Source organism: Pseudophryne corroboree, chromosome 1 (genome assembly GCF_028390025.1).
Source record: "Pseudophryne corroboree isolate aPseCor3 chromosome 1, aPseCor3.hap2, whole genome shotgun sequence".
NCBI lineage: Eukaryota > Metazoa > Chordata > Amphibia > Anura > Myobatrachidae > Pseudophryne > Pseudophryne corroboree.
The window spans coordinates 194,951,774-194,971,117 of NC_086444.1; the positions used below are offsets into that span (position 1 = coordinate 194,951,774).

At 47.4% G+C, this 19,344-nt stretch overlaps 2 protein-coding genes across 3 annotated transcripts in view; one reads left to right on the forward strand and one right to left on the reverse strand.

Annotated features, from left to right (window-relative positions):
• The window catches only part of MBLAC2 (metallo-beta-lactamase domain containing 2), a 41,918-nt gene extending 35,834 nt beyond the window's left edge, over positions 1 to 6,084 (reverse strand). Inside the window, exon 1 of the mRNA XM_063963990.1 lies at positions 5,614 to 6,084. Coding sequence (XP_063820060.1) covers positions 5,614 to 6,064 — 451 coding nt within the window. The 5' untranslated portion in view covers positions 6,065 to 6,084. The remainder of the gene's footprint in view (positions 1 to 5,613) is intronic.
• POLR3G (RNA polymerase III subunit G) overlaps positions 1 to 19,344 on the forward strand; it is a 112,947-nt gene that overhangs the window by 17,556 nt on the left and 76,047 nt on the right. The window contains exon 1 of one of the 2 annotated variants that reach the window (XM_063963991.1): positions 6,164 to 6,241. The exons of the other annotated variant lie outside the window; for it this stretch is intronic. Within the exon in view, the coding sequence (XP_063820061.1) occupies positions 6,235 to 6,241 (7 nt within the window). The 5' untranslated portion in view covers positions 6,164 to 6,234. Of the gene's footprint in view, positions 1 to 6,163; positions 6,242 to 19,344 lie in introns of those variants that run through there. 2 annotated transcript variants of the gene reach the window in all.

Genomic DNA, 19,344 nt, shown 5'->3' on the forward strand with positions numbered 1-19,344 from the left:
ACAAATACAATGTATCAAGTATATTCCCTTAGGAAGCACCTTATACGTGACCCACTATGTAGTAACATTTGGGGATATCAGGTTACTCATTCAGGGAGCACCTGTTGGCAAATAGTCTTGACTCAGAGTCTTAGCTATACGTCCCACTATGTTGTTACCTACTGGGTAACTTGGGGAGCCAAATACTGCACTGACAGGTGTAACCCAGTGTGAACAACACCTACTGATAAGGCTCTCTTTTGCCCCGAAATCTGGATTTGGGGGGGGATGGGCGTTAATGGGTTCTCTTGATAATAGCAGGAGTGAGAATTCAGCAATGTAATCTTGAGATTAAGGTGGTCATTCTGAGTTGATCGCTCGCTAGCTGTTTTTAGCAGCCGTGCAAACGCTATGCCACCGCCCTCTGGGAGTGTATTTTAGCTTAGCAGAAGTGCGACCGAAAGGATCGCAGAGCAACTGCAAAATAATTTTGTGCAGTTTCAGAGTAGATTCAGACCTACTCAGCGCTTGCGATCACTTCAGACTGTTCAGTTCCGAATTTGACGTCACAAACACGCCCTGCGTTCACCCAGCAACGCCTGCGTTTTTTCCAACACTCCCTGAAAACGGTCAGTTGACACCCAGGAACGCCCACTTCATGTCAATCACTCTGCGTCCAGCAGTGCGACTGAAAAGCTTCGGTAGACCTTGTGTGTAACTACATCGGCCGCTGTGAAAGTACGTCGCGCGTGCGCATTGCGCTGCATACGCATGCGCATAAGTGCCTTTTTTTGCATCATCACTGCACAGCGAACATTTTCAGCTAGCGATCAACTCGGAATGACCCCCTAAAAACACCCATTTTTTATTCAGAAACAGGAATTATTGCTTCTTTGAATCTCAAAGCTACAGCGTCAAAATCTTGCCACTGGCCACAACTCAGAGGCTATTACATTTGGGCCACAGTGCTCTCTGTGTTTCAAGATTCTGGACTTCAATCACAGCATAAAGTCAGACTGCAACTCCTACAAATGTTCTTTTTCACCATAGATTTTGTGCATCCTTATAAACCACTCATGTGTTTTGTGTGTCATCTATGGTAGCCACTCCCGGGATCGGCGGGATCCCGAGATTTAAGGCCAAAAACGTCCGGGATTCAATCCCGGGATTGGAAGCTCCAATCCTGGGGATTGAGGGATCAGCGTTGAGCGATCACAGGACACTCAGACGCTGCACGGCTTCCTTCTTCCGGCTCCCCAGCGCAGCGTGAGAGGTCACGCTGCACAGTCACACACCGCTGGGAGCCACCAGGAGAGAGCGGAGGATGTTCCCCGCCCGCCCCCAGTATATGGTGAGTTATATGTGTGGGGCGGGCAGGGCAAGGGGACGCCACATAGTTCTCCCGGGATTGGCCATTTTTCAATCCCGATACCCGGATTGAAAAAATGGCCCAGGACTGGCTTCCCTAGTGTCATCAGGAAACACGTAAGGTGCTTTGGGTGGATTCCCACAATTATGAATTAGTTAGACTTTAAGCAGTGACTTAACTACAAAATGTTGTGTGTAGTTGCTAGTATTTCTATTTACGCTTTTAAATTATTACACCATTTTCAGTTTTATTTGCATCAAGTCTGCTTATTTGAAAAGCAGAAAAATAACTTTGGGCCTAAACCAGATTTAATCGCAACAGTAAATTTGTTAGCTAATGGACAAAACCATGTGCACTGCAGGGGGGGGGTAGATATATCATGTGCAGAGAGAGTTAGATTTGGGTGGAGTGTGTTCAAACTGAAATCTAAATTGCAGTGTAAAAATAAAGCAGCCAGTATTTACCCTGCACAGAAACAAAATAACCCACCGAAATCTAACTCTCTCTACACGTTATATCTGCCCCCCCCCCTGCAGTGCACATGGTTTTGCCCATTAGCGAACAAATTTGCTGCTGCGATCAGATCCGATTTACCCCCTTTATTATATGCAAGAAAGATCTCCTTCACAATATATGACCCTAATATTTTTTTTAATTTACAAATGGAAACAGATTTTTTTTTCCTACTGCATTTGACTCAATTTATATGAAACATTTTTGTTTATATAAAACTCTAGGCATACTTGGTGATTTTATATCTGTCCCCTCTCTGGGAGTTCCAGGGGGGAGGGGTGTCCAGTGTGGGGCAAATAACACCATCATGGCCCAGTCATCACACAGAGGAGGCAGGGCTATGAGAATTGCGTTATCATGCCCCAGTGTTCTGCTTACTTCACAAGGAAGTGGGTGGAATACAAGAGAGTGACCCACTCCTTAGGTAGTCTGTGGGGACTCCCTAAAATCCGGTAAGTATGCCTCTTCATGAGCAAATAACAATTACATTTTTGGTGTTACACTATTTGTGCTATTTCCTTTGTCTTCTCCTTTTCATGTTTTTGATCTAGGGAACTTTGTCCATATAAGTTTTAACTAGCTTCTGGGACCAGCCATCACTGGGCTGATGTTCTGCTGCAGATTAGACAATTGGGGAAACAAGTCTTGTGCCTCGTCAGCCCTGATATCTCCATATTTTGTCAATTAACGAAACCGATATATTATGCTAAACTGATATTTTAAGTTAATAACCAAAAACAATACTTAGTGAAAGGAGTGGTTCTGAAGAGGTAGGAGAGGGGTACTTGATGTGAAGTTCACACTTTTGTACAGTGCTCCTCTGCACATAGTAGGCACCATACGCACCTAGATGCACTCTGATCAGATTATTAATCATTTCTTATTGAATACAGAATATGCACCATTATCAGGTACATAAATTGCCGGTTTTTGGTTTAATCATAACGGACGCTGTGCCACGGTTTATAATATAGTACAGACATCTCTGTGAAGGGGAGGCAATCACTAGACCACCTGTCGGGATCCCGGCGGTCACAATGCCGACACCGGAATCCCGACAAGCGATGAAATACCACCGCCAGGATCCCGGCCACCAGTAAAACGTATGTATTCCCTGTGAAGTGTGCTATATAATATGTTGCCATATTGAAGATTCATACATAATAGATCTTTTCAGCATTAAATGAACAATATCTGAATGATGTTCTAAGTCAGAGGTTCTCAAACTCGGTCCTCGGGAGCCCACACAGTGCATGTTTTGCAGGTAACCCAGCAGGTGCACAGGTGTATTAATTACTCACTGACACATTTTAAAAGGTCCACAGGTGGAGCTAATTATTTCACTTGCGATTCTGTGAGGAGACCTGCAAAACATGCACTGTGTGGGCCCCCGAGGACCGAGTTTGAGAACCTCTGTTCTAAGTGAATAAGGTTGTCTTGACATTCTGGGGAAGACAAGGCATTCAGCTTCAATCTCACAGAACATCTCAGAATGTTTTCTTCCACTCTAAGATAGGAGAGTCTGTTAATTTACCCATTTACTACATAATACAATATAATTAATTAAAGCTATATACAGTAGTGATGACTGGATTGCACTGTAGAGGAGAAAAAAGTAAGCCCATAAAATGACTATTATTTGAGGTGAGAACTGATTAGAGCACAGGTTCTCAAACTCTGTCCTCAAGACCCCACACAGTGCATGTTTTGCAGATCTCCTCATAGAATCACAATTGAAATAATGGGTTCCACCTGTGGACTTTTAAAAATGTGTCATTGAGTAATTAATACACCTGTGCACCTGCTGAGTTACCTGCAAAACATGCACTGTGTGGGGTCCTGAGGACCAACTTTGAGAACCTCTGGATTAGAGCGATCAGCCCTTAAAGTGACAAAACATAATACCTCATAATACAGGACCCTTACTACAAGCTCACTTTGTTTCTTGTCAGGGTCATACTCAGAGTTTAAATGGACAAGGGGGGTTATTCAGAGCTGTTAGCAAACCAAAAAAGTAAGCAATTGTGCAAAACCATGTGTACTGCAGGTGGGGCAGATGTAACATGTGCAGAGAGAGTTAGATTTGGGTGGGGTGTGTTCAAATTGAAATCTAAATTGCAGTGTAAAAATAAAACAGCCAGTATTTACCCTGCACAGAAACAAAATAACCCACCCAAATGTAACTCCCTCTGCAAATGTTATATCTGCCACACCTGCAGTGCACATGGTTTTGCCCAATTGCTAACTTTTTTAATTTGAAAACAAGTCTGACTAACCCCCATGGTCTGGAATCCCTAATGCACCAGGTCCTATAATCCACCTCTTATGGAAAATGCTACTACCTGGTAGTATAACAGGAAGCAACAACCAATAAAACATGTGTGAAAGTCCTTATAAACTAAATGTGATCTATAAATTATAACTAACTAAACATAATATTTTCATAATTGGTAAATAGTATGTTTACTTAAAAATCTGCATTTGCTTGTTAAAATATGATAGATGACACTGGTATGTTGTTACTCTCACATTGTGCCAGGATAAGAAAATGGTTGCATCAAGTCTGTAGACTAAACAATGTCAGTGATAATCAGATTATCTGAGATAAAGCAAAGTGATCATCTATGTAACTGACAGTGTTGTCACACAGCCGCGTAATACCATCATGTACTGGTAAACGTTTAACAAGACTCCTGATTTTGGTTTACATTCAAGCACAAAAAGGTCAATTTAACATAGGTCAAAGATGCCAAACACAGCTGTCTCCAAAAGAGCCATGAGATTAGAAATCAACTGGCTAAACATGATGCCTGTGTAGATACAGTGGCAAACGCAGGATTTCTAGAGGGGGGTTTCCAAATGCAGTACACAATCTCCAACTCTGCGGAACGTTGGAGCAATTGTGGGAGTCTGGAGGAGCGGTAGAAGAACCTTGTACCGACCCTGGACATTAATGTATACTGTATAGAATACAGTATTAATATTTAACACTATAGATGGTCTATAGTATAGGCTGTATCACACATTTAAATAATATAAATAAGTGGTCAGGAAAAAGATTAAACATACCATAATAAATAAATACACAAACATGATAGAACCAGTCTTGCACTTTTTAAGCACACATTCTCCCACCTCATGGTAAGGCTCCTGTCTTTTCTTCCTGGTAGCTGCTATCTGGTCCAGGGTAACTGCATAATGTGGTGGTAGCTCTAGTTATTGTATTATATACCATTCCTATTGTTTTCATAATTTGAGCCATTTGCCAAGAGGAGAGGGGTTTCTGGGCAACCGGAAACCCCCCCTGCGTTTGCCTATGAGATATACTGTAGATGTGCCAGTGCCCAGTGTATATACTGTATGACTGTATACATATCGACACTGCTTGTGTATATATACTGTAGATAGTGCTACTGTAGTGCCTGTGTGTATAGAGAGAGAGAGAGATGTGTGTGAGTGTGGGGTGTAGATAGATAGACAATGTACAGTATATATAGTGCTTGTCTAAAGATATGTAAGTGTATATATATATATATATATATATATATATATATATATATATATATATATAGTCCCTGTATGTAGTGTCCTATATACAGTATGTAATTGTAGATAGTGTGTGTGTGTGTGTGTGTGTATATGTATGTATGTATATATATATATATATATATATATATATATATAATGTATATAGTCCCGGCATAGGATAGCATGTATACAGCAGGCAGCGGGTGTATATAGATAAGTATTACCATCTTCCAGGATGTGTGTGGGCTGCACCGCTTGCACCTTGAACTGACTGGCGCTCCAGCCCGGGCTCGGCGTCCTCACCACCTCGCTGTCAGACAGCCAGGTCACCGTCTCGAAGTTATCCCCCCGGAGCAGCGCCTCCGCCTCCTCTCGGTGCACCGCCACCTGCTGGAACTGGTGCAGGCCCCCGGCGTGGTCGAAGTGTACGTGTGTGGCCACAGCCATGAGCGGCCGGCGACCGGATCCGCCGTCCTTGCCGTCCGGGAGCAGCCCGGAGGAGCAGAGGTAGTCCGGTAGGCTGCGCAGCCCGAGCCCCGTGTCTATCACCAGGTCCTGGTGGGAGCCGCGCACCAGCCAGATGTTCGCCCTGTTCCCCGACTCGTAGAAGCGCTCCTGTATCCAGAAGACGCCGTCCCCCAGGGCCTTGTGTGCGTACCACTCCAGCGCTGCCATGGCGGTCGGCGGGACCCTCTCCCCCCGCTGCCCGGGCACGGCGCCTGTTGCAGCGGCTCCAACACTCAGCACCTCGGGCAGCGCCCACAGATCTGTCACCCAAGTGCGGCCTCACAGCGCGTCTTCACCAATAGGAGAGGGGGACGGAGGAGTCCACAGGCCGGGGTCCAATGAGGAGTAAGTACCAGGGAGACCTGCTTACTCATGGCCAATCAGGCGTCTCTTCCTTATTTATTACAGAGTGGGAACACGAGTGTGGTGTATGTGTGACTTGTATTTATGTACATGGCATGCCTGTCACCAGGATCACTCACAGCCCTTCTTCTGCCCCACCTCTTACTTATTGTAATAGTTATATAGACATCTCTGTGTTACAATTTGCAGGGTACATATATAATTGCTTTCTTGTTTCACGGTATGTGGCCTCAGAAGCACAGAGAAGAAAAAAAGGGTGTCGCAGAGACATTTGATGAACAGAAGGTTTTAATTACACAATGCACTTACAATATGAAGACATGAAAACATGCATGGTATATTCCCTCATGGCACACAGGAACACCCAGGTCTCCGCTCGGTATCACAATCAGATGGTATATAGGCAGGGCTGTTTCTAGGCAATTTGGCTCCCAGTGCGAGATTTAAAAAATGTGCCCCCTCCACCACACACACACACACTGGCACATAAAAGTGCCCCCCCTTCCCCGCAAAGGGGGCGTAACCATGTTTAAAATGGGCGTGGTCTCATGAAAACGGATGTGGCTTCGTCACACCGCAGTTTTTGACCCTGCACCAACAGATCACGGCCACCACTGGAAAAAAAATAAAAAATTCTACCATATTAAGCCCCACACAGTAATGTCCCCTGTACCATATTATGCCACACACCGCAATGCCCTTGATACATTAAATCCTCATTTTACACATTACGGCAGGCAAGAGTACCCATTTTACACATTGCGGCAGGCAAGAGTACCCATTTTACACATTACAGCAGGCAAGAGTACCCATTTTACACATTGCGGCAGGCAAGAGTACCCATTTTACACATTACAGCAGGCAAGAGTACCCATTTTACACATTGCGGCAGGCAAGTGTCCCCATTTTACACATTACGGCAGGCAAGTGTCCCCATTTTACACATTACGGCAGGCTAGTGTCCCCATTTTACACATTAAGGCAGGCTAGTGTCCCCATTTTACACATTAAGGCAGGCAAGTGTCCCCATTTTACACATTACGGCAGGCATGTGTCCCCATTTTACACATTACGGCAGGAAAGTGTCCCCATTTTACACATTACAGCAGGCAAGTGTCCCCATTTTACACATTACAGCAGGCAAGTGTCCCCATTTTACACATTACGGCAGGCAAGTGTCCCCATTTCTCTAACGTCCTAGTGGATGCTGGGGACTCCGTCAGGACCATGGGGAATAGCGGCTCCGCAGGAGACAGGGCACAAAAGCAAGCTTTTAGGATCACATGGTGTGTACTGGCTCCTCCCCCTATGACCCTCCTCCAAGCCCCAGTTAGGTTTTTGTGCCCGTCCGAGAGGGTGCAATCTAGGTGGCTCTCCTAAAGAGCTGTTTAGAAAAGTTTTTTTTTAGGTTTCAATCTCAGTGATTCCTGCTGGCAACAGGATCACTGCATCGAGGGACTTAGGGGAGAGATTTCCAACTCACCTGCGTGCAGGATGGATTGGAGTCTTAGGCTACTGGACACTTAGCTCCAGAGGGAGTCGGAACACAGGTCAGCCTGGGGTTCGTCCCGGAGCCGCGCCGCCGATCCCCCTTACAGACGCTGAAGAGACGGCAGAACGGAGGTCCGGAAAACAGGCGGCAGAAGACTCCACAGTCTTCATGAAGGTAGCGCACAGCACTGCAGCTGTGCGCCATTGTTGTCACACGGCTCACTGACTCAGTCACGGAGGGTGCAGGGCGCTGCTGGGGGCGCCCTGGGTAGCAATATAATTACCTTTAGTGGCAAAATAAATACATCACATATAGCCATTAAGGCTATATGTATGTATTTTAACCCAGGCCAGTTTATTAAAAACCGGGAGAAGAAGCCCGCCGGAAAAGGGGCGGAGCTTATTCTCCTCAGCACTCAGCGCCATTTTCCTGCTCAGCTCCGCTGGTGAGGAAGGCTCCCAGGACTCTCCCCTGCACTGCACTACAGAAACAGGGTAACAAAGAGAAGGGGGGCATAAATTGGCGATATTTATATATTAAGAGCGCATATATAGTAAACAACACCTTCTAGGGTTGTTTATATACATTTATAGCGCTTTTGGTGTGTGCTGGCAAACTCTCCCTCTGTCTCCCCAAAGGGCTAGTGGGTCCTGTCCTCTATCAGAGCATTCCCTATGTGTGTGCTGTATGTCGGTACGTGTGTGTCGACATGTATGAGGAAAATATTGGTGAGGAGGCGGAGCAAATTGCCTGTAATGGTGATGTCACTCTCTAGGGAGTCGACACCGGAATGGATGGCTTATTTATGGAAATTACGTGACAATGTCAACACGCTGCAAGCCGGTTGACGACATGAGAGGGCCGGCGAACAAATTAGTATCTGTCCAGGCGTCTCAAACACCGTCAGGGGCTGTAAAATGCCCATTTACCTCAGTCGGTCGACACAGACCCAGACACGGACACTGATTTCAGTGTCGACGGTGAAGAAACAAACGTATTTTCTTTTAGGGCCACACGTTAAGGGCAATGAAGGAGGTGTTACATATTTCTGATACTCCAAGTACCACAAAAAAGGGTATTATGTGTGAGGTGAAAAAACTACCTGTAGTTTTTCCTGAATCAGATAAATTAAATGAAGTGTGTGATGATGCGTGGGTTTCCCCCGATAGAAAATTATTGGCGGTATACCCTTTCCCGCCAGAAGTTAAGGCGCGGTGGGAAACACCCCTCAGGGTGGATAAGGCACTCACACGCTTATCAGAACAAGTGGCGGTACCATCTACGGATAGGGCCGTACTTAAGGAGCCAGCTGATAGGAGGCTGAAAAATATCCTAAAAAGTATACACACACATGCTGGTGTTATACTGCGACCAGCGATCGCCTCAGCCTGGATGTGCAGAGCTGAGGTGGCTTGGTCGGATTCCCTGACTAAAAATATTGATACCTTTGACAGGGACAGTATTTTATTGACTATAGAGCATTTAAAGGATGCATTTCTATATATGCGAGATGCGCAGAGGGATATTTGCACTCTGGCATCAAGAGTAAATGCGATGTCCATATCTGCAAGAAGATGTTTATGGACACGACAGTGGTCAGGTGATGCAGATTCCAAACGGCACAAAGATGTATTGCCGTATAAAGGGGAGGAGTTATTTGGGGTCGGTCCATGGGACCTGGTGGCCAGGGCAACTGCTGGAAAATCCACCGTTTTTTACCCTAAGTCACATCTCTGCAGAAAAAGACACCGTCTTTTCAGCCTCAGTCCTTTCGTCCCTATAAGAGTCATATCTGCCCAGGGATAGAGGAAAGGGAAGAAGACTGCAGCAGGCAGCCCATTCCCAGGAACAGAAGCCCTCCACCGCTTCTACCAAGTTCTCAGCATGACGCTGGGACCGTACAGGACCCCTGGATCCTACAAGTAGTATCCAAGGGGTACAGATTGGAATGTCGAGAGGTTTCCCCCCTCGCAGGTTCCTGTAGTCTGCTGTACCAATGTCTCCCTCCGACAGGGAGGCAGTATTGAAAACAATTCACAAGCTGTATTCCCAGCAGGTGATAATAAAATTACCCCTCCGACAACAAGGAAAGGGGTATTACTCCACACTATATGGTGGTACTGAAGGCTAGGTGAGACCTATTCTAAATCTGAAAAATTTGAACACTTACAAGGGTTCAAATCCAGATAGAGTCACTCAGAGCAGTGATAGCAAAGAACAAGGGGACTATATGGTGTCCCGGGACATCAGGGATGCTTACCTCCATGTCCCAAAATTTGCCTTTTCTCACCAAGGGTACCTCAAGTTCGTGGTACAGAACTGTCACTATCAGTTTCAAGACGATGCCGTTGGATTGTCCAAGGCACCCCGGGGTCCTTACCAAGGTAATGACCGAAAGGAGGATTCGTCTTCAAAGAAAATGGACGACCTCCTGATAAGAACAAGGTCCAGAGAACAGTTGGAGGTCGGAGTAGCACTATCTCAAGTAGTTCTACGACAGCACGGGTGGATTCTAAATATTCCAAAACCGCAGTTGTTCCAACGACACGTCTGCTGGTCCTAGGGATGATTTTGGACACAGTCCAGGAAAAGGTGTTTCTCCCAGAGGAGAAAGCCAGGGAGTTATCCGAGCTAATCGGGATCCTCCTAAAACCAGGAAAAGTGTCAGTGCATCATTGCACAAGAGTCCTGGTAAAAAATGGTGGCTTATTACGAAGCGCTTCCATTTGGCAGATTTCACGCAAGAACTCTTCAGTGGGATCTGCTGGACAAATGGTCCGGATCGCATCTTCAGATGCATCAGCGGATAACCCTATATCCAAGGACAAGGGTGTCTCTCCTGTGGTGATTACAGAGTGCTCATCTTCTAGAGGGCCGCAGATTCGGCATTCAGGATTGGATGCTCGTGACCACGGAGGCCAGCCTGAGAGGCTGGGGAGCAGTCACACAAGGAGTGTGATCAAGTCTGGAGAATTCTCTCCACATAAATATACTGGAGCTAAGAGCAAATTTATAATGCTCTAAGCTTAGCAAGACCTCTGCTTCAAGGTCAGCCGGTATTGATCCAGTGGGATAACATCACGGCAGTCGCCCACGTAAACAGAAAGGGCGGCACAAGAAGCAGGAGGGCAGTGGCAAAACTGCAAGGATTTTTCGCTAGGCGGAAAATCATGTGATAGCACTGTCAGCAGTGTTCATTCCGGGAGTGGACAACTGGGAAGCAGACTTCCTCAGCAGGCACGACCTCCACCCGGGAGAGTGGGAACTTCATCGGGAAGTTTTCCGCATGATTGGGAACCGTTGGGAAAGACCAAAGGTGGACATGATGGCGTCCCGCCCGAACAAAAAATGGGACAGGTATTGCGCCAGGTCACGAGACCTTCAGGCGATAGCTGTGGACGTCCTGGTAACACCGTGGGTGTAACAGTCGGTGTATGTGTTCCCTCCTCTGCTTCTCATAACCAAGGTATTGAGAATTAAAAGACATAGAGGAGTAAGAACTATACTCGTGGCTCCGGATTGGCCAAGAGGGACTTGGTAACCGGAACTTCAAGAGATGCTCACAGAGGACTAATGGCCTCGGGAGCTAAGAAGGGATTTGCTTTCAGCAAGTACCATGTCTGTTCCAAGAGGAACCGTGGCATCGGCCTTTAAGAAAGGACCTGCTCCAGCAGGGACCTTGTCTGTTCCAAGACTTACCGCGACTGCGTTTGACGGCATGGCGGTTTGAACGCCGGATCCTAAGGGAAAAGGCATTCCGGAAGAGGTCATACCTACCCTGGTCAAAGCCAGGAAGGAGGTGACCGCACAACGTTATCACCACATGTGGTAAAAATATGTTGCGTGGGTGAGGCCAGGAAGGCCCCACGAAAAAATTTCAACTAGGTCGATTTCTGCACTTCCTGCAAACAGGAGTGTCTATGAGCCTCAAATTGGGGTCCATTAAGGTTCAAGTTTCGGCCCTATAGATTTTCTTCCAAAAAGAATTGGCTTCAGTTCCTGAAGTCCAGACGTTTGTCAAGGGAGTATTGCATATACAGCCCTTGTGTGCCTCCAGTGGCACCGTGGGATCTCAACGTAGTGTTGGGATTTCTCAAATCATATTGGTTTGAACCACTCAAATCTGTGGATTTGAAATATCTCACATGGAAAGTGACCATGCTGTTGGCCCTGGCCTCGGCCAGGCGATTGTCAAAATTGGCGGCTTTGTCTTACAAAAGCCCATATTTGATTTTCCATTCGGACAGGGCAGAACTGCGGACTCGTCCCCAGTTTCTTCCTAAGGTGGTGTCAGCGTTTCACCTGAAACAACCTATTGTGGTGCCTGCGGCTACTAGGGACTTGGAGGACTCCAAGTTGCTAGACGTTGTCAGGGCCCTGAAAATATATATATATATATATATATATATAATTCCAGGACGGCTGGAGTCAGAAAGTCTGACTTGCTGTTTATATTGTAGGCACCCAAAAAGCTGGGTGCTCCTGCTTCTAAGCAGACTATTGCTCGTTGGATTTGTAGTACAATTCAGCTTGCACATTCTGTGGCAGGCCTGCCACAGCCAAAATATGTAAATGCCCATTCCACAAGGAAGGTGGGCTCATCTTGGGCGGCTGCCCGAGGGGTCTCGGCTTTACAACTTTGCCGAGCAGCTACTTGGTCAGGGGCAAACACGTTTGCTAAATTCTACAAATTTGATACCCTGGCTGAGGAGGACCTGCAGAGTCGGTGCTGCAGAGTCATCCGCACTCTCCCGCCCGTTTGGGAGCTTTGGTATAATCCCCATGGTCCTGACGGAGTCCCCAGCATCCACTAGGACGTTAGAGAAAATAAGATTTTACTTACCGATAAATCTATTTCTCATAGTCCGTAGTGGATGCTGGGCGCCCATCCCAAGTGCGGATTGTCTGCATTACTTGTACATAGTTATTGTTACAAAAAAAAAAAATCGGGTTATTATTGTTGTGAGCCATCTTTTTTAGAGGCTACTTCATTGTTATCATACTGTTAACTGGGTTCAAATCACAAGTTGTACGGTGTGATTGGTGTGGCTGGTATGAGTCTTACCCGGGATTCAAGATCCTTCCTTATTGTGTACGCTCGTCCGGGCACAGTACCTAACTGAGGCTTGGAGGAGGGTCATAGGGGGAGGAGCCAGTACACACCATGTGATCCTAAAAGCTTGCTTTTGTGCCCTGTCTCCTGCGGAGCCGCTATTCCCCATGGTCCTGACGGAGTCCCCAGCATCCACTACGGACTATGAGAAATAGATTTATCGGTAAGTAAAATCTTATTTTTACACATTACAGCAGGAAAGTGTCCCCATTTTACACATCACAGCAGGCAAGAGTCCCCATTTTACACATTACAGCAGGCAAGAGTACCCATTTTACACATTGCGGCAGGCAAGAGTACCCATTTTACACATTGCGGCAGGCAAGAGGCCCCATTTTACACATTACAGCAGGCAAGAGTACCCATTTTACACATTGCGGCAGGCAAGTGTCCCCATTTTACACATTACGGCAGGCAAGTGTCCCCATTTTACACATTACGGCAGGCTAGTGTCCCCATTTTACACATTAAGGCAGGCAAGTGTCCCCATTTTACACATTACGGCAGGCATGTGTCCCCATTTTACACATCACGGCAGGAAAGTGTCCCCATTTTACACATCACGGCAGGCAAGAGTCCCCATTTTACACATTACAGCAGGCAAGAGGCCCCATTTTACACATTACAGCAGGCAAGAGGCCCCATTTTACACATTACAGCAGGCAAGAGTCCCCATTTTACACATTAAGGCAGGCAAGTGTCCCCATTTTACACATCACGGCAGGCAAGTGTCCCCATTTTACACATTACGGCAGGCATGTGTCCCCATTTTACACATTACAGCAGGAAAGTGTCCCCATTTTACACATCACGGCAGGCAAGTGTCCCCATTTTACACATTACAGCAGGCAAGAGGCCCCATTTTACACATTACAGCAGGCAAGAGGCCCCATTTTACACATTACAGCAGGCAAGAGTCCCCATTTTACACATTAAGGCAGGCAAGTGTCCCCATTTTACACATTACGGCAGGCAAGTGTCCCCATTTTACACATTACGGCAGGCATGTGTCCCCATTTTACACATTACAGCAGGAAAGTGTCCCCATTTTACACATCACGGCAGGCATGTGTCCCCATTTTACACATTACAGCAGGCAAGAGGCCCCATTTTACACATTACAGCAGGCAAGAGGCCCCATTTTACACATTACAGCAGGCAAGAGTCCCCATTTTACACATTAAGGCAGGCAAGTGTCCCCATTTTACACATCACGGCAGGCAAGTGTCCCCATTTTACACATTACAGCAGGCAAGAGGTCCCATTTTACACATTACAGCAGGCAAGAGGCCCCATTTTACACATTACAGCAGGCAAGAGTCCCCACTTTACACATTAAGGCAGGCAAGTGTCCCCATTTTACACATTACGGCAGGCAAGAGTCCCCATTTTACACATTATGGCAAGCAAGTGTCCCCTTCTACAAAGAAAGAAAGAGAAAGAGAGAGAGAAAGTTATACTTACGTTTGCAGCTGTCCTCCCACTTACCGCTCTTTGGCCCACGCCGGCCTGCCTCTCCCTCCTCCTAGCTTGCTGACAGGCTTCCTGGGCGACTCCCCCTCCTCCCCGTCATCAGTACTCCGCTCGGGGGCAGAGTTTCGTGTAATGATGCATTTGTGTCGTGACATCATGACGAAAACGCGTCATTACACGAAACTCCAACCCCTGAGCGGAGTAGTAATGAAGGGGAGGAGGGGGATCAGCAAACTGAGCCACCTAGAGCTGCCGCGGGCACCCCGTGCAAATGTACGCCTCGCCTGCCGCAAGAAACGGCTCTGTATATAGGGCAGCAAGGCAAGAGCACTGGTATATTACCCGCTCCAGCCGAGAGGGGATCCCTACGTCCAAGCAAGTGCCAGAGAATGGTTAAAACAAAGCCAGGCTTAACGCGTATCAGACCTTACCAGGCCCTTCATCAGAAGGATCGGATGCTTCTGATGAAAGACCTGGTAAGGTTCAATACGCGTTAAGCGTAATATACCGGTGCTCTTGTCTTGCTGCCCTGTATACTATCTGATTGGAATACTGACCGGTGACCTGGGTGTTCCTGTGTGCCATGAGGGAAATACACCATGCGTGTTTTCATGTTTTCTTACTGTAAGTGCATTGTGTAATTAAAACCTTTTGTGTATCAGAGGTTCCTGCACTACCCTTTTCTCTTACGTCCTAGAGGATGCTGGGGACTCCGTAAGGACCATGGGGTATAGACGAGCTCCGCAGGAGATAGGGCACCTAAAAAGAACTTTGACTATGGGTGTGCACTGGCTCCTCCCTCTATGCCCCTCCCCCAGACCTCAGTTAGATTCTGTGCCCAGAGGAGAAAGGGTACAATGCAGAGAGCTCTCCAGAGTTTTCTGTTTTGAAGAATTTGTTAGGTTTTTTATTTTCAGGGAGTCCTGTTGGCAACAGGCTCCCTGCATCGTGGGACTGAGGAGAGAGAAGCAGAGCTGGCTTGTCAAGTTGGGCACTGTTTCTAAGGCTACTGGACACCATTAGCTCCAGAGGGAGTCGGAACACAGGTCTCACCTGGGGTTCGTCCCGGTGCCGCGCCGCCGTCCTCCTCACAGATGCCGAACATAGAAGCCAGGTGAGTATGAGAAGGCAAAGAAGACATCAGGCGGCAGAAGACATGAGATCTTCATGAGGTAAGCGCGCAGCGGTATGCTGCGCGCCATTGCTCCCAGTACACACACACAAGCAGGCACTGAAGGGTGCAGGGCGCAGGGGGGGGCGCCCTGGGCAGCAAGTTTCCTCATTTTTTGGCAATATAAAGCAGGATTAGGCTGTGGGACAGTAAATCCTAAAATCCCCCGCCATTTTTTATATAGAATTACTGGGACCGAAGCCCGCCGTCGGGTGGGCGGGGCTTGATCCTCAGCACTAACCAGCGCCATTTTCTCCACAGAAACTGCATGAGGATACGCTGGCTCCCTGATCTCTCCCCTGCTGAACTTCACAGGCTGGAAAAAAGAGGAGGGGGGCACTTTGGCGACGCAGTGAGTGGGAATTAAGGTTATATATATAAAAAGCGCTATCTGGTCATATTTTTTCCAGTGTTTTTAAGCGCTGGTGTGTGCTGGCATACTCTCTCTCTGTCTCTCCTTAGGGCCTGGTTGGGGTTTTGTCCCCTAATAGGTTAATCCCTGTGTGTGTGGGGTGTCGGTACGTGTGTGTCGACATGTCTGAGGCGGAAGGCTTCTCCAAGGAGGAGGTGGAGCAAATGAGTGGTGTGTCCCCGTCGGTTGTGCCGACTCAGGATTGGATGGACATGTGGCATATGTTGAATGCAAGTGTGGCATCTTTACATAAAAGGCTTGATAAGGCTGAATTAGGGGGGACATCAGGGGGTCAATCCTCGGATTGGACCGACTCACAGGGCCCGTCGGGGTCTCAAAAGCGTCCCTTAACACAAGACACTACTACCGACACGGATTCTGATTCCAGTGTCGACTATGACGAAGTAAAATTGCACCCTAGGGTGACTAAAACCATTCAGTGTATGATTGTGGGAATAAGGGATGTGTTGCATATTGAGGATGAACCCTCGGTCTCCGACACAAGGGTACACATGTTTAAGGGAAAGAAACAGATTATTAATTTTCCCACATCTCATGAATTAAATGATTTCTTTGGAAAAGCTTGGGAGACTCCGGAAAAGAGACCGCAGATCCCCAAAAGAATTTATATGGCATACCCCTTCCCTAAACAGGACAGGGAGATTTGGGAATCACCCCCCACTGTGGACAAGGCCCTGACGCGCTTGTCCAAGAAAGTGGCGCTACCGTCTCCTGACACAGCGGCCCTTAAGGACCCTGCAGATCGCAGGCAAGAAACTACATTAAAGTATATTTATTCTCATACGGGTGCTGTGCTAAGACCGACAATTGCGTCGGCATGGGTGTGTAGCGCAATTGCAGCTTGGACAGATGAGCTGACAGATCACTTTGATAATATGGATAAGGATACTATATTCTTAACTCTAGCCCATATAAAAGACGCAGTCTTATTTATGAGGGATGCTCAAAGGGACATTGGATTGCTAGCTTCTAGGGCCAATGCCATGTCTATCTCTGCGAGAAGATCCTTATGGACTCGCCAATGGACGGGTGATGCGGATTCCAAAAAACATATGGAAGTACTACCCTATAAGGGAGATGTATTGTTTGGGGATGGGCTGACGGACCTGGTTTCCACAGCTACAGCAGGTAAATCAAATTTTTTACCATATATTCCCCAACAGCAAAAGAAAGTACCACCCTATCAGATGCAGTCCTTTCGGTCGCACAAGTCCAGGAGAGGTCGGGGATCCTCTTTCCTTGCCAGAGGTAAGGGCAGAGGCAAAAGAGCACCTGCTTCGGCAGGTGCCCAGGAACAAAAGTCCTTCCCGGCTGGTCCAAAACCCACAGCATGACGCTGGGGCTCCCTGAGGGAGTCCGCACCGGTGGGGGCACGTCTTCGACTTTTCAGTCAGGCCTGGGTCAGATCAGACCTGAATCCCTAGGTGTTGGAAATAGTTTCCCAGGGTTACAAACTGGAATTCGAGGAGGTGCCCCCGCGCCGATATTTCAAATCGGCCCTACCAGCTTCCACATCGGAAAGGGATGTAGTGTTAGCTGCAATTCAAACGCTGTGTATACAGCAAGTGATAATCAAGGTTCCCCTGCACCAGCAGGGAAGAGGTTACTACTCAACCCTATTTATGGTCCCGAAACTGGACGGTTCGGTCAGACCTATTTTGAATCTGAAATCCCTAAACCTGTACATAAAAAGATTCAAATTAAAAATTGAATCACTCAGAGCGATAATAGCCAACATGGAGGAGGGGGAGTTTATGGTGTCTCTGGACATAAAGGATGTGTACCTTCATGTCCCCATATATGCCCCCCATCAGGAATACCTGAGATTCGCTGTACAGGATTGTCATTACCAATTTCAGACGTTGCCGTTTGGGCTTTCCACGGCCCCGAGGATTTTCACCAAGATAATGGCGGAAATGATGGTGGTCCTGCACAAGCATGGAGTCACAATTATCCCATACTTATCGATCTCCTGATAAAAGCAAGATCAAGAGAGAAATTGCTGAGCAGTGTGGCGCTCTCTCTGAGAGTGCTCCAGCAACACGGTTGGATTCTAAATCTACCGAAGTCACAGTTGATTCCGACAACTCGACTACCGTTCCTAGGTATGATGCTGGATACGGAACAAATTAAGGTCTTCCTCCCAATAGAGAAAGCACAGGACATCCAGAACATGGTCAGAGACCTGCTAAAACCGAAAAGGGTGTCAGTTCACCAATGCACTCGAGTTCTGGGAAAAATGGTGGCGGCCTACGAGGCCATTCCCTTCGGAAGGTTCCATGCAAGGACTTTTCAATGGGACCTTCTGGACAAGTGGTCCGGGTCCCATCTGCACTTACATCGGAAAATAACTCTGTCCCCAGGAGCCAGAGTGTCTCTCCTGTGGTGGTTGCAAAGTGCTCACCTGCTGGAGGGTCGCAGGTTCGGAATTCAGGATTGGATCCTGGTTACCACGGACGTGAGCCTCCGAGGATGGGGAGCGGTCACACAAGGAAAAAAATTTCAGGGACTTTGGTCAGACCAGGAGTCCTGTCTACACATCAATGTGTTGGAACTCAGGGCCACTTACAACGGCCTTCGACAAGCGGAGAGTCTTCTTCGAAACCTACCGATTCTGATTCAATCAGACAATGTCACAGCAGTGGCTCATGTGAAACGCCAAGGCGGGACAAGAAGCAGAGTCGCGATGGCGGAAGCCACCAGGATTCTTCGCTGGGCGGAAAATCATGTAAGCTCTCTGTCGGCTGTCTTCATTCCGGGAGTGGACAACTGGGAAGCAGACTTCCTCAGCAGACACGATCTCCATCCAGGAGAGTGGGGACTTCATCAAGAAGTCTTTGCAGACATAACACATCTTTGGGGAACTCCTCAAATAGACATGATGGCGTCACGCCTCAACAAAAAACTTCGGAGGTATTGTGCCAGGTCTCGGGACCCTCAGGCAGTGGCTGTAGACGCTCTAATAACACCGTGGGTGTTCGAATCGGTCTACGTGTTTCCTCCTCTTCCTCTCATCACAAAAGTGTTGAGGATCATAAGGCAAAGAAGAGTACAGACGATACTCGTTGTCCCAGACTGGCCTCGAAGGGCCTGGTACTCAGATCTACAAGAGATGCTCACAGGAGATCCCTGGCCTCTTCCTCTGAGGGAAGACCTGTTGCAACAGGGGCCCTGTGTATTTCAAGACTTACCGCGGTTACGTTTGACGGCATGGCGGTTGAACGCCGAATCCTAGCGAAAAAGGGGTTTCCGGAAGAGGTCATCCCTACTTTAATAAAGGCTAGGAAGGAGGTGACGGTTAAGCATTATCACCGTATCTGGCGAAAGTATGTGTCTTGGTGTGAAACCAAGAATGCACCTACGGAAGATTTTCATCTGGGTCGTTTTCTCCACTTCCTACAGA